Source organism: Tenrec ecaudatus, chromosome 9 (assembly GCF_050624435.1).
Source record: "Tenrec ecaudatus isolate mTenEca1 chromosome 9, mTenEca1.hap1, whole genome shotgun sequence".
NCBI lineage: Eukaryota > Metazoa > Chordata > Mammalia > Afrosoricida > Tenrecidae > Tenrec > Tenrec ecaudatus.
The window spans coordinates 63,220,393-63,242,346 of record NC_134538.1 but is presented as its reverse complement, the minus strand read 5'-3'; the positions used below and the strand labels follow the sequence as shown (position 1 = coordinate 63,242,346).

The following is a 21,954-nucleotide window of genomic DNA, read 5'->3' as shown; positions in this document are numbered from 1 at the left end:
ACGCAGTATGATGTGTATCATCTGAGAGACAGAAAATGTTTTCGTCGTTGCCAATGCCAAAAAATGCCATTGTTCATTAAGTCCAAACAATGGTGGTCGAATTCTAACAACTGATCAACCATGTAAACTTTGATAAGCAGTTCTCAATAATCAGTTGTCAACAATTATTTGTTATTATTAAAGTTTAACATTATAAAATTAACAAAAATAATATAAAACTCATATCCTGGCGAAATAGCCACATGGCAGCCGAAAACCCTATATTCCCTTCCCATTCCCGCTGCTCCCTAGCTTGTTATGCATTCTTTCCAAAACTCGGGACTTTTTAAAACACCGCTGGACGTGGGACAAATTGTTAAAAATCAGGACTGTCCCGCCAAAAGCGGGACTTCTGGTCACCTTAGGGGCTAGACCAGGCAAACAAGAAGCTCATCTAGTGAGGGCACGGCCCATGACAAGATCAAGCAAAAATCACAGAAAATTAATTATCCAACAAAGAACCCTGGTGGTGTGGTGAAAGCACCCTGCGGCTAAGGGAAGGTTCGGAGGTTCAAGCCCATAAGCCGCTCCATGGGAGGGTGACGTGGTAGTCTACTTCCATAAAGATGACAACCTTGCGGGAGACACAGGGAGCTGACAGCATTGATGACTGGAGAACCCCACGCTGTGGGAACAAACAACAGAATTGTATGTGAATGGATATATTGGATTGAGTAAGATATGGCAAAGGAAGGAAGGAAAGTAGGAAGGAAGGAAGGAAGGAAGGAAAACTATTATAGGAAAAAAATAATAATATCCTGGGCGATAGGTTGGGGGAGGGAAGGGATAAAGGAGACCAAATTTTGAAACTGATGTAACCATTGTACAATACTGTTTTTTGTGATTGAACTATGGAATGTTATGCTATCTGCAAGAGCTCCCAATAAAATGATTTTTTTTTAAATTTTAAGATAACCTTTAAAACCCTATGTTGTCCTATAGGGTCTCTGTGAGTCAGAATCGACTCCATGGCAATGGCTGTACTTGGTAATTATCCAATATGATGGCACAGTGGTGACGCACTTGACTACTAAACAAATGGGCCTGTGGTCCAAACCTGCCAATGGCTTTGAGGGTGGAAAGATCTGGTACATGCAGGCAGAGTGGTGGAGGGCTGCGGGCCAAGCGCAGAGGCATAGCTGTGGACAAGAATGAGGCGGAGCAGTGGCCTTCCCTCTTGGCTTCATCCAATGGCAAATTCCAAAAGAAACGTGCCCAATGCAAGTAGAATTTGAAATGTTTAACAGTTTAACATCTTGCCTGCGTATCCACTTCTCTGCCTGGTCTGTGTTTCAGGTTCCGGTTTAGTGGCCGCATCCTGGGCCTGGCTCTGATCCATCAGTACCTGCTTGACGCGTTCTTCACGAGGCCCTTCTATAAGGCACTCCTGAGACTGTAAGTGTGTAGCAGATGCAGGGCTCACCCAACCCTGCCTGCCCGACAGCTGGCACGGTGCCTCGGCCATGGCTGGCCGTGTTTTCAGTTTTGCCCTCACCACAAAAGTCTTGTTAATTTGTTGTTCCGAATGTTTAGCTGCGCTATCAATGTTTTATTATCATAAAAGACATTGGGAACGTTTATGTAAGCACAGTAGTAGGAAACTACCAATCCTAATGTTCTGTGCATAACACGATTCTTTCAGATAGAATTAGAATAACATTACAAAGATTGCACTAAGCTAGTCGCTGGAATTGATCTATTTGTAACTTAGTTGTTTTAAAAATGCTACTTTAATCCAGGTCAGATGAACCCCTCAGGACCATGGTGAGAGTGGCAATACCGGGAAGGTGGAGGGAAGGTGGGGGAGAAAGGGGGAACCAATCACAGGGGTCTAAATGTCACCTCCTCCCTGAAGGAAGGACAACAGAAAAGTGGGTGAAGGGAGATGTCGGACAGTGTAAGATATTAGCAAAATAATAACAATTTGTAAATTATCAAGGGTATGTGAGGGAGGGGGAAAATGAGGAGCTGATAACAAGGACTCAAGTAGAAAGAAAATGTTTTGAGAATGATGATGGCAACAAAGGTACAAATGTTCTTGACATGATGGATGGATGGATGGATTGTGGTAAGAGTTGTATGAGCCCCAATGAAATGATTTTAAGTAAATAAATATAAATAAAAATGCTACTTTACTCCAATTTCCAGGGAAAGAATCCACAAGTCACTAATGATTTCAAGTTTATTATAAATTTTTGTATTTCTTTCCCAAAAGATGATTCAATCAATGTGTGGCATCAGTATTATTCAAAAGTATGGAACTGTTACACGTTTAAGATCTTTTAGCCAAGAGTGGCATAACCACATTTTGCAAAGACCTCTGGGAGGTCTTTTGTTCAGTAACTATCTTCCTTTCTCCATTAAAATTCACCCAGGCCTTGTGATTTGAGTGACCTGGAATATTTGGATGAGGAATTCCACCAGAGCTTGCAGTGGATGAAGGACAACAACATTACAGATATCCTCGATCTCACTTTCACTGTGAATGAAGAGGTTTTTGGGCAGGTTTGTGCAATGTGTCACTTGGAAAAGGGACTTTCTCTTTAAAATAGAAAAGGACTCTCATTTAAAATACCATTCAAAAACACAATTCTTTGACAACTACTGGCTTTAATGAAGTGGTCCATGTTCCGTCCATCTTTTTTGTTATTATGACATGGTTTTATGGCATGTAGGTTTCTGGAAATTGTCCAAAATGTAATAATGGATTGGAAAGCAGCTTGTAAGCTGTGTGATACAAAGATAAGGTATATATAACACTACATTCCTTCCTTCATTTAGCTTTCAAAAATCTACTCTTCCAAAATGCAGATCTCTTGATCCTATTTAGTAACCTAAAGCTTCCCATTTGCATTCCACCCACATTTATATAATATTCAATCTTTTGGTTGAATGGAGCCAGACAAGCCTGCAAGAGATCTGAAACATTCTGAAAGACTAGCTATGGAGCATTGGTTAAATAAATCATTTCACCACAATGGAATTGTTGCATAAAACAACTTTTAAAGATTGTAGAGACTCACCTCATCTAGTTCCATGTAACTTATAAAAATAAGCAATGTGCTAGAAATACAACAATAACAACAAAGAATAAGACAGGTTTCAATTCATAAGCAACAGCTGACAAGATAAATGTTTAATTGAAAAAATATAATGCAGAAAAGTGTATGTCATATGCTATTGTTTGGAAGAGGGGACAGATATCTGTCCTTCGGGGCAGGCGTAGATTCTCTCTGGAAAGAGGTTGAAGCGGAAAGTCCCCAGAGAGGAGGGTTATGTGGCCGGGAGATGGGTGTGAGAGAGACTTCTCACCTTATGACCTTGTAGAACACTTGTAATTTGTCCTGTGGATACATGTTACCCACGCAGAAAAGAGTAAATACAAATAGCTAAACTCAGAAAGTTAGTATGGAAATGCAAATGTAATGCTGTCTCCTACAGGAACCGAGCTACTCGGAAAAAAACTTCAAATGTCCCCAGTAATAAAATCAAGGAGGAGCGTGTTATTGTTTGCTCTTGAGTCAGTTCTGACTTGGCAATCTTATGTATGAAAGAAATGTTGTTGCCTGGTCCTCAAGCAGCTTACTGGTCTGTAGTGTGTTTCAGCTCATTGTCTTGGCTTTTGTGCCACTGGTCCTCCCTGATGGGTTCCCTTCTATGACACATGATGGCCTTTCCTAGCCACTGGTCTTTTCTCTTGATGTGTCCAAAGTAAGTGTGTCTCTCCATTCTTGCTCCTAAGGACCATTCAGCTTGTATTTCTCCAAAGAATGAGTTGTTTGTTCTTCAGGCAACTCACACTATATTCAATGTTCTTCACGAATACCACGATTCAAATTGATCAATTATTCTGTCTTTTTCCCACTTCATCTGGTTTTCACATACTTATGAGGTGACTGAAAAAAACATGACTTGAGACAAGTGTATCTTAGTCATCAAAATGGCATTCTTACTCGTTAAAAACTTTAAAGAGTTCTTTGCATTAGATTTTTCCACTATATGTAGTTTGATTTTTTTGGCTGATTCTTCTAGGGACATTTATTGTTGATTCAACTAGAATGAAATAACTGACAACTATTTTTTCTCCACTTATGATGTTGGGGTTTGTTGTGGTCCAGTTATGAGAGTTTTTATTTTCTTCATGTTCAGGCATAATCCATACTGAAAGTTATAATCTTCGACCTTATCAGTAAGTGCTTCAAGTTGTTTTTATTTACTTTTACCATCTACATATAGCAGGTTGTTAATAAGTCTTCCTTCAATACTGATCCCACACTTTTTATATAGCCCAGCTTCATAGATTGTTTAGCAAATGGGTTAAATAAGTTAGGTAAAATCATATAGCCCTACCATACATCTTTTCTAAATGTAAAAATCTCATTATTACTATCACATTGTTCTGTTCAAACAACTGCCTGTTGATCCATGTACAAGTTCTACAAGAACAAATCAAGTGTTCTGGAATTCCCATTTTTATAATGCTATCCTTAAGTCATTATGATTTTACACTGCATCTAGAAAAATTATATCTGTTTACTACTTAAACCATCTCTCTTCAAAAGGAGGTCATCAAAATGACTCAGGACTAGAAAACGGAGTCGAAGTCCTTCTTTGGGCAAATTATCAGATGGTGGAAAATAGACACAATCGCAAGCCTAATCAACTGAAGCTTTTCCTTCCAACAACTCTTTGACAATTTTCTGTATGCTTTTTGTTATTGTTTCTTCCTGTTCTGTAAATTCTGATTATGCATAAGTTATTCCTCTTGATGGTGCCCCACATACTTCTTAGGCTGTATTCTTCCCCCTTTTTCTTTTCCGTTGTTTTTTTCTGGCTCTTCAGTTAGCAGATTAGTATTGAAAGATTTGTCTTCAGTCTCACTAATTCTGTCTTCCATTGATTTAGTTCTTTGCCTTTTCAGTGCATTAGCTATTTCTGATATTTTAGTGTCAATATACTGGATTTCTATTTACTATTTCTCTATGGTTTTTGATTAGTCGTTTATTTTGTCAGTTTGTTCTTGAAGTGTTTTCCTGAATTTCTCAGACATTTTTCTATGTTTATCTCTTGCTCTCTCAGTATTTCTCTCAAGTCATTCAAAGTATCTAAATAGCATTCTTTTGAACTCTTAGCAGGTTTTTCATTTATAAGGTCTTCTGGCTCTGTATTTTGGTTGTTTGAGCTACTCTATCTTGTTTCTTTGTGTGAACTGAAATTGTCTTTTGTCTCCAAGACATTGTAATGTTGTTGTATTTATATTAAACTGATGATTGAATGTTGGTGTAATCTTAAGCACTCACCGCCTGCCTGCTAATAGGTGTGATGGAGAAAAGGAGAACCGTACAATTGAGGGCGGGTTGGACTGGTGTTAGTTGCTGTCTATCATTGATCAGGTAGTACTAGAAAGGATTCCTTCCCAGTGGTTACAGCTATTACAGGTATGGGCATGGCTGGGTTACATGGGTATGCATTTTCCATCTTCCACTCACAGGACAAGGAAATAAAAGGGCAGGGGAGGAAACGGGGGAAGGAAAAAACAACAGTTAAAAAAAGTAGTAAAGAAAAAAAAAGGCAAGTAGCCTCAACTAGAAACACCTCAACAAGAAAAAGTATTTAATGCCAAGGATAAAATTTTAAAAGAAAATAAAATCAAGGAAGGAGATGATAAAGAACACAATAAATAGCCCTGGACTGGAAAAAGAAAAAATAGAATAGTAAAGGGAAAAGAAGAAAAAAGAAAAGTAAAGGGAAAACCTGGGGGGTGCAGGGTGGGGGTGGGTGGGAGGGTGAATTGGTATTGAAGGAGAAAACCGGACACAGGGTGCCCAGTATGGGTTGGCACCCTCTGCTAGCCAAAGAGCTCAAGGAGGGAGGGGGAAGGTGAGGGGGCAGGAAAATCTGTTCTCTACAGAGGTCTTGCTGTCCTAGAAGATGTCTGCTATCAGGGCACCTGATCCAGAGAAAGTTCCTGCTGGCTCAGTGGGTGACTGGGGTCAGGGGACATATTCCTAGTAGAAGGTCATTTGGGTCCAGAAGGCAGATTGGGGCTGGATGGCTGGTTGTGACAGAGGTGTCCTAGGGAGGGAGATCAGCTGAGTGGAGGAGCCATCTTACTCTCTCTTTTCCTCCAAGGTAACGGAAAGGGAGTTGAAGTCTGGAGGAGCCAACACCCAGGTCACAGAGAAGAACAAGAAGGAGTACATTGAGAGGATGGTGAAGTGGCGGGTGGAGCGTGGTGTGGTGCAGCAGACTGAGGCTCTGGTGCGAGGCTTCTATGAGGTGAGGCTCGTAGAACACCCTGTGGAAGTCACCCTTCATCGCTGAGCTTCTGCCCCCAATGCTCTCTGTGAGGACCTAGCCCACTTTGTGACAAGAAAGGATAGGAGGGGCCAGGCAGACAAAGGGCTCTCTCCTGCCCATGAAAGTGGGCTAGATAGACAGGGAGCCATAGGGTCCTTGGGAAAACCCAGCTCTTGTTATTGATGCAAAATACTCTCACAAAACTGCTGGAGGGAGGTATCATCTGTAACAATGGTATTTTCTTTCATTAATGAAATAAAATAAAAGAGAGAAGGCTATGAACAGTACTGATCTCTCTTACTAGTTTTGAATTTTGTTATCGTGTTGTTTTGTGCCCTATCAGCCATTCTCAAGAAGACAGTGACAGAGGCTGGCCTTCCTCTACATAAAAAAACAATCTCTTGGAGAAGACAGATTGCAAATATTTTCTCAGGATTGGGAACTTGAAAGGTTTTCTTTACCTGCCATCTTGGAAAACGGTATTATTGGTCATTGACTTACACACCAGTGGTTTATTTCCAGAATGGTACCCACTGGAGATATTCAATTTGGCCTTGTAGATTTATCGACAAGATTTAAACCCAGACCTCCTACCAAAGAGGTCCTCCAGATCTTTAAAGGAAGGAAGGAAGAAGAGGGGGTAGAAGATAGACATTTTTAAAAATCATTTTACTGGGGGCTCATACAACTCTTATCACAATCCATCCATCCATCCATGTGTCAAGCACATCTGTACATGTGTTGCCATCGTCATTTTCAAAACATTTTCTTTCTATGTGAGCTCTTGGTATCAGCTCCTCATTTTTCACTCTCCCTCCAAGCCCCACCTCCTCACGAATCCTTGATAATTTATAAATTTTTTTTTCATGTCTTATACTGAACGATGTTTCCCTTCACCCACTTTTCTGTTGTCCACCCCCCTGGGAGGGTGTTATGCATAGATCATTGTGATCGGCCTTCCCTTTCTCCCCTTACCTTCCCCTTGCTTTCTGGTATCTTACTCACAATATTTGTCCTGAGGGGGTTATCTGTCCTGGATTCCCAGTGTTTCCAACTCTTATCTGTGCCTGTGTACATGCTCTGGTCTAGCAGGATTTATAACATAGAATTGGGGGTCATGATAGCGGTGGGGGGGGACTGACCACTTCACAGGGCTGGGGGTCGGGAGCGGGGGGAGGAAGCATTAAAGAACTAGAGAAAAGGTGTATGTTTTATCGATGGCTATACTGCACCCTGATTGGCTCGTCTCCTCCCTGTGACCCTTCTGTAAGGGATGTCCAGATGCCTACAGATGGGCTTTGGGTCTCCATCCTGCACTTCCCCTCATTCAAAATGATATGATATTTTGTTCTGGGTCTTTGATGCCTGACACCTGATCCTATGGACACTTCAGGATCACACAGGCTGGTGTGCCTCTTCAGTTCCCTATCCCAAGAAAGAAGTGACCATTTATCAAAGGAGAGAGCATATTTTGAGCAAAGTGACTTAATAGCTATTGAACTATTTGGTGATTTAATTTTGACCCTTTGCCTTTAGTGTGTGTAGTGTTGCTTGTCATCTAAAATGTGACTCCAGAATGTTGACTCAAGATTATTTATAACCTCACTTAGAGAGGGAGTATCAGAGGTAGGAAAATGCATGGGATTATTTACTGTTTGTAAGTCCTCAGTGGGCATGTTCTAAAATGTACTCATCAACATGATTACACTTTGAACAGAGTTGTTTGTGATGGTAAGTCTCCCAGCTTAACCCATGGAAATAATCACAGTGAACGCTAATAAACTTGCTGGCTCAAAGAATGCCTTTCAAAGGCAATCTGTTTGGACTTGTGGCCTGAAGCCTAATTTGTATTTCAGGTCGTAGACTCCAGGCTGGTCTCCGTGTTTGATGCCCGGGAACTGGAGCTGGTGATAGCTGGCACTGCGGAAATAGACCTCAATGACTGGAGGAACAACACTGAGTACCGGGGAGGTGAGCTTGCCAGGTTCTGAGGCTACCCCGTCACAGAGACAATTCCTCCCTCTCTCAAGACCACCATAAACTGGGCCGTATTTCACTTTATGTGCACAGTAGGTGCTTCTATGCTTTCCTCCACATCCAACCAGCAGCTTTCGGTAGCCCCTGTTGGTTGTCTCTAGTCCAACGCCATGTAGGCACATGGAGAGAACACTCCCGTCTACTGACTCACAATCCCACATATCCTGATTCATCTCAAATTGGGACCCTCTGCGCCTCGATCCTGGTCATGAAAAGTCATGTGAAGCTTTGGTAGGACCTCCGATCCTTGCAGCATGGTTGGAAAATTGCTTACTTAAGGTATATGCCAGAAGGCCTCAGGCTGGCCGGTAAGGCCCTCGGAGGCCCCAGAAGTTTCCTTTATGTTACTCACCATGTCCCCTCCTACGGTAATCAGCTTGCTGTTCCAGCATGGATCTTGCCACTCCTTGTTATTTATTTTCCTTCCCCCAAATGTCTTTCTCCTCTTCCTCCACTTGTACAAATCCTTCATCAACTAAACTCATGACTTGCTTCCTTTTTATATATATTTGCTACTCCCTTTCTTGAAAGCCCTTTTGCACTTAGCATCCATGGTGAATCGTTATACAATAAGTGGTTGACCCAAAATTGCTTTCCCTATGAGAAGACCCAAGATACTTTTCCCAACCTATTTCAGAGACACATACCCTAACTTCTGGAGAACCAGGTGTCTTTGTGCCATTGCATGCCATGTATTCCCAGGCTTTCCTGGGTCTTAGACTTTCCTGTGGTGTGTGGTTGCCAAACCAAAGACATCGGTGCACAGCAAGTAAGCACATAAGATGAAATTCTGTATTCCTGAAGAATTCACAAACTCTGTATCATGACTCAATGATTCATGGAGTCCCAATTAGTTCAATGAAAACAAGACTCTGGGGACATCCCTAAGAACATACATTCATTTTATATTGGATTATATTTTCAGTATGAATAACATTTCAATGTCTAAAAAAAGGGAAAAACTTTACAATTAGACCAATGAGACGCATTGTGATAAACAGAGAAAAGCTTGGAATTATCAAGAATATTATTTTGCTTGCTCAGCCATCAATGTCCATGGAAGCACCAGTCAAGAAATCAAGTGACATATTGCATTGAGAAAATCTCCTGCAAGTGACTTAATAACAAGCAAAGCTGTCTCTTTGATAATGAAGGTGTGCCTGACTCCATGATACGATTGCCAAGGACAAATGGGTGCATAAGTAAATGTGGCGAAGAAAGCTGATAGTTCCCGGCTAGCAAAAGAGATAGTGTCTGGGGTCTTAAAGGCTTGACAGTGAACAAGTGGCCATCTAGCTCAGAAGCAACAAAGCCCACATGGAAGAAGCACACCAGCCTGTGCAATCTTGAGGTGCCAAAGGGATCAGGTATAAGGCATCATCCAAAAAAAAATATCTTACCATAGTGAATGAAGGGGGAAATGCAGAGTGGAGACCCAAAGCCCATTTGTCAGCCACTGGAGATCCCCTCACAGAGGGGTCTAGGGGAGGAGATGAGTCAGTCAGGGTGCGATGTAGCACCGATGAAGAATACAGCTTCCCTCCAGTCTTTAAATGCGTCCTCTCCACCCCTCCCCCCACCCAACTATCATGAACTGAATTCCACCTTGCAAGTCTGGATAGAGCAGAGGATGTACACTGGTCCAGATAGGAGCTGGAGGTACAGGGAATCCAGGGCGGTTTGTACCTTCAGGACCAGAGGTGTGAGGGGCGATATTGGGAGGGTAGAGGGTGAGTTGGTTGGAAAGAGGGAACCGATTATAAGGATCTACATGTGGCCTCCTCCCTGGGGGAAGGACAACAGAAAAAGGGGTGAAGGGAGATGCTGGACAGGAAAAGATATGACAAAATAATAATCTATAAATTATCAAGGGCTCATGAGGGAGGGGACAGCGGGGAGGGAGGGGAAAAAAGAGGACCTGATGCAAAGGGCTTAAGTGGAGAGCAAATGCTTTGAAATGATTAGGGCAAAGAATGTACAGATGTGCTTTATATAATTGATGTATGTATATGTGTGGATTGTGATAAGAGTTGTATGAGCCCCTAATAAAATGTTAAAAAAAATGAAGGTGTGCCTGAGATAAGCCAAGATCTTTTCTGTCACCTCATAAGCACGCAGGTGCTAGACTAGGAAAACGAGAGGCTGAAGAATAGACACCTTGGAATTGCAGTGTTGGAGAAGCATATCGAATGGACCACTGACCGAAGGACAAGCAAATCTGTCTCAAATGAAGCACAGTCAGAATGCTCCTCAAAAGTGAAGGCGGCAAGACTTTGTCTAGCTTCCTTGGACAGGTTATCAGAGACATCAACCTCGGAAGAAGGACATCATAAATTATAGGGATCCATGAAATAGAGTAAGACCCTACGAGCAACAGATAGTCCTATTGGCTGCAACTATTGACTCAGACACACTGACTTCCTGAGAGGATGGCACAGGACCAACCAGCATCTTGTTCTGTTATTCTCATTATAGGGCAGCACCTAACAATGAAAAAAAAAACACAAAACAAATCCCTCAGATGCACTGCCATTGGGTCAATTCCCACTCGTAACAACCCAATGGGACAGGGTAAGACTGCCCCTGTGGATGTCTGCAACTGAACTCGACGGACTGGAACGCCAGCTCTCTGTCCTGCAGGGCAGCTGGCGCTTTCCAATCACTGACTTGTAGTTAGCAGCACGACGATATTCCAAATCTGATTTTGTTTTAAAATTTCACCAAGTTGCATGGAATATATCACACTTATCTAAAGGCTGTCATTGTTATCCCTGAATTATACCAATAGTGAACATGCTCAACTGCTGACCAAAACGTTGGAGGGTTGAGTCAGAGGCCTCAGAAGAAAGGCCTGGTGGCCCACTTCCCAAAAAGGCAGCCAACAAAAACCACATGTATCACCAAGATCCAAACCCATTGTGCACAAGTTTGCGGTCACCGTGACTTGTGGAATGTCACTAAAGCAACTGATGACAAAGACCGAGCCCACGTCAGCAGCTCAAAAGCAACGCTTCCGTTCTCATTGTACCTGCTGTGTATTTCATCACTCTCGACCCCTCTTCCCTTCCTTTGTTCACCTTCTCCATTCTCCATCCCTTTGCTCCACTTAGGTTATCATGATGGACATCTCGTGATCCGCTGGTTCTGGGCCGCGGTGGAACGGTTCAATAATGAGCAGAGACTTAGATTGCTCCAGTTTGTCACGGGAACATCCAGCGTGCCCTATGAAGGCTTCGCAGCCCTGCGAGGCAGCAACGGGCTTCGGAGGTTCTGCATAGAGAAATGGGGGAAAATCACATCCCTCCCCAGGTAGGGACCCCCTGCCAACCCTCTGGGAACCCACGGAACAGGGCTAAGTATACTTTTGCTATTTGGATTTGTGTGGTGTCCTTTGGGATGGAATTCTTCCGCATCACCCCAAATAATTGTATTAATGAAAGTTGTCATTGAAACTTCCTTTGGGAGTTGAAAGTGAAACGCATTCACCGTGACATTTTATGTATTTTGGTTTATATGTCAGTCCTGGAAAGCTTCACAATCTTACATATATAGAGTCCACCTTAAAGAAAATCATCTCACCAGGGGGAGGAGGAAATACATCAGTGCAAAGATACTAGAAGCCCAAAGAAACCTCTAGAGCACCTTACCTGTATAGCCAACCGCATAACACTCGATACTAAGTATCAATAGTCATTTCTTACTATATTTTAAAATGTGAGAGAATGAAATCACCTGTACTTCCGTACCTTACGGTGAATTCCTTAGAGTAAGCAACCAAGAAATTCTTGTGGACAAGGAGGTCATGGGGCTTCAGGAAATCCCACAGAAGTCTCCACACTGTTTTCATCCCCACACATTCTGGATCCTTCTATGCAATGTGAAATTGCTGCACATATTTTCCATTGAGTGGGCTGTTGGTTCTAGTGGTGACTCCATGCGTGCAGAAGAGAAACACCAATGCTCCGTGGTAGAGTGAAACTCTCCAGGCTTTAACATGCAAGTCATCAAGACTAATTTCCAACATGCCTCTGGGTGAATTAGAAATACCAACTTTTCAACAAATAGTAGAGCAGCTAACCTTTTGCTCCACCCAGGGGCGACAAGGCCTGGAGTATTAAGTATCAAAGAGATTCTTCCCTGTAGGTAATGTACCAGTAAGTATGGCTTCAATAAATAGAAGAAAAAATATTTTAATGATTTTTCTAATTATAAAAGATTTGGGTTCAATTTAGTACAATTCAGGTCACCCAAGTATCTTTACTAAATCTGTATTGCAGGAGGGTCTACTGAACTATAACTTACACCAGTTTTGCCAGCCTTCCCAGAATTCTACAATTATCCTAACATATGAACATGGAAGAGCCACAGTGGCCCAGGAAGCAGAATGCACACCTAGCCAGCCAATACCAGCTAGAGCTCTCTCTGTTTCTGCCTGGATTTACCTCTTAATCCACAGCGCCTTATTCAGAGGTCAATGCTTATGTACATAGGATCAGCCTACTGAATTATGTCTGGAAAGAGCATGAGAAAAGGGCAATCTTTTGTTTGTTTAATGATGGGAGATGGTAAAGAATTACAGTCTTCAAAAGGCACAGGGGCAGTTTTGCCCTGTTCCATAGTGCCATGATGAGTCAATATTGACTCAATGTCAGTGAGCTTGCTTTTTGGTTTGAGTTTAATAGCTTTGGGGAATGAGATTGCTTAAAAGAATTATTTTATTTCAATGCAGTTTAGGTTATTTGATGAGCATCTACCTCTATACATGCACATGGGCTGCAGTGGTTGTGTGGTGGAAATCCCAGGCAGCAAAAACAAAGCAATGCCATCGAATGGATTCTGACTCCTAGGAAACCCTATTGGACAGAATAGAACTGCCCCTTTGGGTTTCCAAGTCTGTACAATCTTCATAGGAGCAGAGGATCTCATCTTTCTCTCAAGAAGAGACTGATGGGTTCCAACCACTGACCTTAGACCAGTTAGTAACCCAGTGCCCAATCCTCTCCACACCTGCAGCTCCATGTGTGAGACTTGGGTGGATTATGCCATTAATGCTGCTTTCTGTCCATGAAGGCTAGCTTATTGCTGGCCCGAAGAAGAGGTTTCAGCAGAGCTTCCAGATCCAGATAAATTAGGAAGAAACGCCTGCAAATTTTCTTCCAAAAAAATCAGTCTATGGTGGAGAGCAAATGCTTTGAAAATGATGAGGGCAAAGAATGTACAAATGTGCTTTACACAATTGATGTATGTATGGATTATGATAAGAGTTTTATGAGCCCCTAATCAAATGTTTAAAAAGAAAAATATATCAGTCTATGAAAACCCTATGGGTCTCTGTGGTCCGATACCTCAGCAGATCGAGGGGATGGCACAGGACCAGGAAAATAGTTGTTCCATTATGCTTGGGGTTATCATGAATCAGCAGCTAATTCAATGGCAGCCAACCACAGCCACAGCGTATGTACCTTGAAAAGTGGCTGACATACAACAGCATACCTGCCCACAGGGCTTATAATGGAAGGGGCAACACGATCCTGCAACTACAAAACAAAGTGGAAACCAGACAAGCAAGTGCTATGAGGATGGTGCTCAGAGAGAGAAATCTTGAAGAAGTTGACCAGAGAAGATATCAGACACTCCCAAAGAGAAGCTGGCATTTCAGTGAGCAGAGGATGGCCAGGACTGGAGAGGAGGTGGTTCCAGGCTGAAGAAGCAGCCTTAGCAATTACCTGAGGGTAAAAATTACCAGTGTGTGTTCAGGCTGTAGTTTGTAGAAGATACCACCAATTTGCTTCCGACCCACAGTGGCACTGTGTACAACAGAATCCTGTGCCACCCTCACCATCATGCCTATGATCGAAACAAATGTGTTCAGAAAGGGGGAGGGGGAAATGAGCAAACAACACCATATACAGGGGAGCACCTAGGGTATTAAAAGCAACAATGAAGAGAATGTAGAGATCTCAGTGGTGTTGGAGCAACAACAATCTAGCTGAGAGAAATTGCTAAGAGGCAGAAGAAGGGCAAGAGTGATGGTGGGACAGGAGGAAGGGAAAAGGAAACAGAGAAAAGATCTAAGAAGTAAAGCCATGGGTAGAGGTATAAACATAGGTGTACACTTATGTAAACATATTCATTCATAAAAATAGAGGTATTGGCATCTATGCATATGGCAATACATTGAGGAAGTGGACTGACTTTGGGCCTCTGCTCAAGCCCTCCCTCTCGATGCAAGAACACTTTGTTCTAGCACCCTACCATTCTGTGATACTCACCCTCTGCACGATCACTGACGACAAAATGAGTGCATAAGCAAATGTGGTGAAGAAAGCTGATGGTGCCTGGCTTTAAAAAGATATAGTGTCTGGGGTCTTAAAGGCTTGAAGTTGAGCAAGTGGCCATCTAGCAGAGAAGAAACAAGCCCACATTTGCTCACCACCTGTGTGATCATGAGGTAGTGATGTAATCAGGTAACAAGCACCAGAAGACCCAAAACAAAAACAAAACCCATATTGTTGAGAACAAGTAGGGTCGGAGCAGAGCCAAAAACCCATCTGTAGACAATAGGACATCCCCTCACAGAAGGGTCACAAGGAAGGGAGAAGTCAGCCAGGGTGCAGTATAACTCTGATAAAAAATGCAATATTCCTCTGGTTCTTTGAGGCTTCCTCACCCCACCCCCACCCAATCCCCCACTATCATGATCCCAGTCCTGCTTTTCAGTTCTGGCTAGACCAGAGCATGTATGCTGCTACAGATCAGAGCTCATGACATACAGAATCCAGGTCAGATAAACCCCTCAGGAACAGAAATGGGAGTATAGGGATAATAGAAGGGTTAACTGATTTCAATGATCAACACATAACATCCTCCCCACCCCGACACAAACACGGATGAGCAACATTAACATGGGTGAAGTCAGACAGTGGTCAGTGTAAGATATGAAAACAATAATAATTAATAATTTATCAAAGGGTCACAGGGTAGGAAGTGGGGAGAGAAAAAAGGAGCTGATACCAAGGGCTCAAATAAAAAGTCAATGTTTAGAAAATGATGATGACAACATATATACAAATATGCTTGATGAAACTAATGTGTGAAATGCTATAAGAGCCAATAAAATGATTTAAAATTTTTTAAAAATAATTAAACTGAAAAAAAGTCAAGGGGGAAAAAGTATCCCAGGGATGCAGTTTAGAAGGCTCCTTTGCTGGTCCACAGAGAAAAAGCCCTGCTAAGGAACTTCTACTTTATTCTTTCAGATATGCAAATCATTGCTTTTGTCATTTGGGGTCACAATTGCCAAATTATATATTCGCTTTGGGTAGCTCTGAGCTCTCTAATCATACTGTTCACTCTGCTGAAAGGCAGACAATGTGTTCTTCCCATCAGGCCAACGCACACCTAAAAGTGCTGCTGCTTCCACACCTACAAGAAGGCTCCTTAGAAAAGCGGGGGGCCCACCGGGGGTCCGGAGAGTTTAAGGCGCTCGTGGCAAGATGCCTGTGAGAGGCCTCAAAGGTGACCCTCAAGTCATCTTCCCTAACCAGTCCCTTCTGCAGTTTCCAAATCAATGGTCTGTGTAAGGAATGGAGCCTTACCAAGTGATCAGTGACAAGAAGTCTTTAGGCTGAGTTCAGCAGCAAGTGGGGACAGAGAAGGCCCAGATACCAGCAGGAGCCCCGAGCAGAGAAGGTGGTTCAGGGCTTCCAAGAGCCTGTGAGTCATGAGTGTGCTACCCACACTCTGAGACCTTCCTCAGGCCTTCTCTCCAGAGAATGAACATCAACTGGCCTCCCAGATTAGAGTGCCAGATGGGGTCACAACAAAGACCGGGTCATCGCTTAAGCTAAATACATCCTCTGCACCAATCCAAGTCCTTGCCTTCTACAAAATGTGTGAGGATTAAGAAAAAGAACTGTAGTATCTTTCGTGAAGCAGATAGCCTCGTCTTTCTCCCATGGAGAATCTGGTAGGCTTGAACCGCTAACCTTGCACTTAGCCGTACAGAGCCAGTACTCCTTTCATTGTTGGTAGTATCTTTCTGAAGGAGTTTTCTTGACAAATGGAAGCCTGCCATTTCTAGTTATTCCACTTTCTCCAACTGGTCTATTAACACCCTATGGCTGTAGTTGTTCGCAGTGTTTTATGGTAATTCTACCCTCTTCTGATCCACAGCTTTGCATTAATCTATTGACAGACCCAAGCATAGTACATCCTCGAAACTAACCCCCTAACCAATATGTTCTCTTCCTTTCAGGGCACACACATGCTTCAACCGACTGGATCTGCCGCCATATCCTTCATACTCGATGTTATATGAGAAGCTGTTAACAGCTGTCGAAGAAACCAGCACCTTTGGACTTGAGTGAAGGATGTAAACCAGAGGGTCTGACGGTCTCTCCTGGTGACATCCGCTCTTCTGGGATGATTCTCCTTCCTTTCATGAATTCTGCTTTGATTTTGGTATCCCTTGATTTTTATTTTCCAACCAAATCAGGATTGACAAAAGCTGTGCATGAAGAACTGCCTTCTTCCAAGATCTGACCTCCAGGCTTCTTCCTCTGTCTTCAACGAACTGCTCGCCTGTACGCAATATTAAAGACCCCAAAGCAGCTGTCTCAAGGTCTGTGTGTATCTCCACATACCTCCATTACTAACAGTGAAATAGGAATGCAAGTTATGCTGTACTTGACCAAATGGTAATAACTGTTTACTTCCATTTATATCATTTAAAGGAACGTTTGAGCAGTAAGCATTCCAAGCTTTTCTATGCCCATGTCTTCTGAGCAGAATCACCATTTAAAAAATAATAATAATAATTCTAACCACCAACCACAGAATTTAGGAGCTGTGCAACTCTATTTTCTCCCTACTCTAGTCCCACATATACCATCTTTCCAAAGGACAGCAGTGGCAACCCTGAAATTTTTATGCATTCAACTCATGACTCATATTTGGCATCAGTCCCATCAGCTGGAATGAGCCTAGACACAAGGTGCAAATATGACTCTTTCCAGCAAACACCAACAGCAAGAAAGATGCCTCCTGCTGACAGGATGTGGTGTGCCCCAGTGGTTGCAGAGAGTGTGGACTCAAGGTGGATAGGAGGGGGAGCCACTCCGGTGGATACTCACATCACAAGGCTCACAAACGTGTGCACATACCCATGAAGGAAATCCGATTAGCGCAGAGGAGCTCTATAGAAGGCAAAAGAGTAAGCAGGCTAAAGGGAAGAAGGCACAGTGGTTCACATGCCTGACTCCTACATTGTTTTGTTTTGTTCTGTTTTAATCTAGGTACATTTTTTCTAGTACGGTTTTCCTTTCTTTCACAAAGGAAAAAAATTTTAAAATACAGGTAATCTCATGACTTTTGTTAAAGCCAGGTGTTACTTAATTCACCGGTAAATTTTTTTAACTTGAATATTGCTTTTGATGTGCACATGTCATGGTGTTTAATTCCTTTACCTGCAATTGTCCACAGGGACCACACTAAATAAAAAGCTGCAGAGAATGACGGTGCTTGTTAGGGATCAAGGGCAAGGGCAATCTTCTACTTCTCCCTCATCCGTCATAATCTCGCTGGAGAAGAAACCTAATGCCCAAAGGCACCTCGATTTGTGTCAAAATAAATATCCCATTTATTTTAGCATTTGGTAAAAAATAGCTCGGAAAAATCTAATGTTTTCAGAAAAACTGTTATCAGTTCCAAAGACAGCATAACCTCTTGGTTGTATTTGAAATCAACCCAATCATAATGGTCATTTGTGATTTTTCTAACCTGGTTGTCCATGTTGTTTGAAATATGTCTGAAATGAAAGTGTTTGTCTTCACTGGGAAAGAATTACTAAAGGACTCACAACTTAAAAAGCACGTGGCTCTTTTCAAGAGACAGACTACAGGTGGAATGTGAGAAATGTAAAGCAAGGTAAACTTCATATGGAGTCATGCCTGGACCATCAAGGCGATTCTGCTCATAGTGGCCCTGTCTAGGGTTTCTGAGGCTGCAAATCTGTACTGGAGCAAGCAGCTTCATCTCTCTTGCTCAAGACACGCGGTTAGTATTGTACTTGTTCATTTGTATTCCCTGCACTCCCAAGAAAAATATTCTTTCAGTAGGAATTATGCACAATATCCAACATCCCTTGCTACTGTGCTGTAATTTCTATATAGCTACAATTTCTATGTTACAGAAATACCACCTTCTATTGTAAAAATATTAATTGAAATGAGATGGAATTTTTAAGTTATATGGTATAGAATTTGAAGGAGCTATAAAATTCAAGGCACAGTTCAGCCTTTGGAAAAGAATATATTCCATTTGAGCTTTTATTAATTAAATCAAAACACAAAAATTATGTAAATTATTTGCCTTACCTTTAATCAAACTTTTGAAAAGTGTACAGGCATCATCTTTCATTTTTAGAAATTGGTGTAGGAGTATGTAAATGCTCATTAATTCAAGCATTCGACACTTTTTAGTATCTAAATTATTTGTTAGGCATTGGGAAGCGAGTTGTCTAAGCGTTGGAACCTTCTATCAGTGGACTTCACAATTGACACAAGCATCTAATTAATGAGCCCTATTCTGGATAAACATTGGATTGTACGCCTTAAGGTCAAACCACTCTGAGAAAATGGTGGGGAGATGAAGCTGTCCACTCCTCTAAAAATTTACAATCATAGAAACTCTTTATAAAGTTGCTATGAGTCGGAATTGACTCAGCAGTGTGTGTCAGGGGGAATTAATCCTATGTATAAAGGTAGCTGGGTGGTGCCAATAGTCGGTGCTTTGACTAACTGAAAGGTAGGCACTCAAACCCATTCAGAGATATTGTGGAAGAAAGGTCTATTGATATGTTTCCACATGCAGTTTCATCACAACCTTCTGCTTCCATTATTCTATCACATAAAGTCTCCATGAGTCAAAATCAACTTGAAACCAATTATTCTAGCTATATGGAGAAACAAGGTATCTAAGGAATATATATATATATATATATATAGAGAGAGAGAGATAATATATAGAATTATATATATAATAATACATATATACGTGTGTATAAGCCAAGTTTTCCAGCAAATTTTTTATGCAGTTTTGTGGTAAAATTAGGTACGTGGCTGATATTCGGGTCAGCTTATACTCGAGTATGTAGGTATACATATGTGCATATATGAGGGGTACCCAAAAAGAACTGGGGAAACTCCACTGGGCAGTGCTTTCATAGGATGCCGTTTTCCTGCTAGAAAAGCATCTAGAATCACTCTGAGTTAGTGCACCCAGTGGCATCTTCTAGGAAGGTTCTCTCTGATCACGGCAAATTTTTTCATAAAAGCAGTTTTGCTCAACCCTCATTTTTTTGTGAGGGCTGATTTAAGAGAACAGCATGCAACTGTGACATTTTGTTACCTGCTCAGGAAAAATCCACAAAAACTGTGGTGATATTGAACACAGCTTACAAGGACAGCGCTATGGGGGAAACTCATGTGTCTGAGTGGTTTTCTCATTTCAAAAAAGGTGAAATGTCGATTGATGACAAAACTCATTCTGGATTTCTGTCACCTTCCCAAATGGACAAAAATGTCAACAAAACTGGTGCACTTGTGCTGTAACACTGACGACAGACCATTGAAGAGATGGGGAAGTTGTCTGGACCATCTTGGAGCCTGGTGCAGCAAATTTTAATGGAAGAGTTGGGAATGTGAGGGGTCACCATGAAATTCATGCCTCTGGTTCTGACTGGCCAGGAAAATGAGCGTCCACTGGAAACATGTCGTGGTTTGCAAGAACAGCTTCAAAGAGGCCCAGACTTGTTTTCCAATATCACTACTTGTGATGAGACATGGTGTTAACTCTTATGACCCTGAAAGCAACATCAATCAAGCCAGTGGAAGACCCATCATCACCTTGCCCAAACGAAGTTCATCAAGTGAAGTCAAAGATCAAGATGATGGCCCTTTGTTTTTGTTTTTTTATGTGAAATGGATACTGCATTTGGAGTCCATTCCACAAGGTCAGACTGTTAATCAAGCTTTTTATTTAGAGGTTCTGAAAAGATAGCCTACAATGTGCAACCAAAAAAAAAAAGACCTGATTTTTGGGAGAAGGGGGACTGATTTTGCCACCATGACAATGCACTTCCTCACACAGGAGTCTCAGTGCTCCAGTTTTGAGCTAAAAAGAAGCATGCCTCTCTTGCCCCACATACCTTACTCATCTGACCTCACTCCTTGTGACTTCTTTTTGTTTCCATGAATGAAGAGGGACATGAAAGGACAATAATTTGGTGATGTAGATGAGGTGAAGGAAAAACAAGGGAACTGCTGTCAGCCATTCAAACAGATAAATTTGAAAAATGTTTTCAAGAATGAAATCACAGATTTGACCAATGTGTTAAGCATAATAAATTGAAGGTGCATAATACATTGAAGTATAATGAGTAATTTGAAGGTCATAGGTTGTTTTGTAAAAATTTATTTTCAAACTGCTTTGAAAAATTCCAGTTGGGGGGAATTACCTCTCATATAATGGCTTCTTTCAACTCACTTTTCCTTATCCCTTCTTTCAATAGTGTGACTCTAAATGTACCCCACAAAGCATAACAGAAAGGAGGAGTACAAAAGGGCTTCAAAAAGCTCCAGTAAAAATGAAGTTAAAAGATAATGGAATTTTACACAAACTTCTTTAAGCGCCCTCATATTCCATAAAGGGCAAAATTTCATTCAGAAATGTTAGTGTCAAAGTCAGCTGAAGAATCACAAACCCTGATTCGTGAGGCCCCAGTATTTCAATTTCATTACAGCCTTTCAAAGAATTTCTACAAGGGGGTAGGGGTAAGTTATCTCTATACACCCAGGAAGACCTCTGGTGGGGCTGCTAACCCCAAGGGCTGCAGTTTGTCCCCACTGGGCTTTCTCCCCCCACAAAGAGCTGCAGTGTCAGCAGCCCACAGGAGCAGTTCTCTGTGCGACAGGGTCACTGTGAGTTGGAATTGACAGGAGGGGAGTGTGTTCATCTCCACTAAAAATGATTTTTCTCCAACTGCATTAATGGACACTATTAATGGGATATACATATGAAATGAAGCAGCTATAGAACTAAATTATGCCCTCAATTTCATGATGTGGGAATGAAAATCACCCCAAAGCATATAACTTAATAGGTACAGCAGAATTTGTGACCACCTATAATTTTGTTTCTTTTAATTTTAAGCACGAATTTTCTCCACGGAAGCAAATTGCAAATTTAATCACATACATATGTCACAACGCATCTAAAACAAGATCTTTTAGTTTTAGTAAGAATATTTTACCCTTCGTTGGATACAAGCCCGAACAATAAATACAAAAAGAATTATGAGTTACCATTTTAAAAGACACTTTTAAAATCATGATAACTATTATAACCCTCATTTCATAGCGATGACAAACATTTTATCATTTAATTTTATGAGCGTCGTAAAAGTGGAAGTTGGCTCTGTGAGGCAGGAAGTGCTCAAAAGCTACTGAATCCTTTGCTAGTGCTTCCGACTCTAAGTCAATGGTGTTGGTAGTGGGGGGGGGGGGCTTACAACCATCA

At 41.8% G+C, this 21,954-nt stretch overlaps 1 protein-coding gene across 1 annotated transcript in view; it reads left to right on the top strand.

The window, feature by feature from the left end:
• The window catches only part of HECW1 (HECT, C2 and WW domain containing E3 ubiquitin protein ligase 1), a 246,062-nt gene extending 228,335 nt beyond the window's left edge, over positions 1–17,727 (top strand). The window contains exons 22-27 of the mRNA XM_075557535.1: positions 1,336–1,434; positions 2,415–2,544; positions 6,172–6,318; positions 8,196–8,310; positions 11,487–11,685; positions 16,634–17,727. Of these exons, the coding sequence (XP_075413650.1) occupies positions 1,336–1,434; positions 2,415–2,544; positions 6,172–6,318; positions 8,196–8,310; positions 11,487–11,685; positions 16,634–16,745 (802 nt within the window). The 3' untranslated portion in view covers positions 16,746–17,727. The remainder of the gene's footprint in view (positions 1–1,335; positions 1,435–2,414; positions 2,545–6,171; positions 6,319–8,195; positions 8,311–11,486; positions 11,686–16,633) is intronic.
• Positions 17,728–21,954: the final 4,227 nt, after the last annotated feature.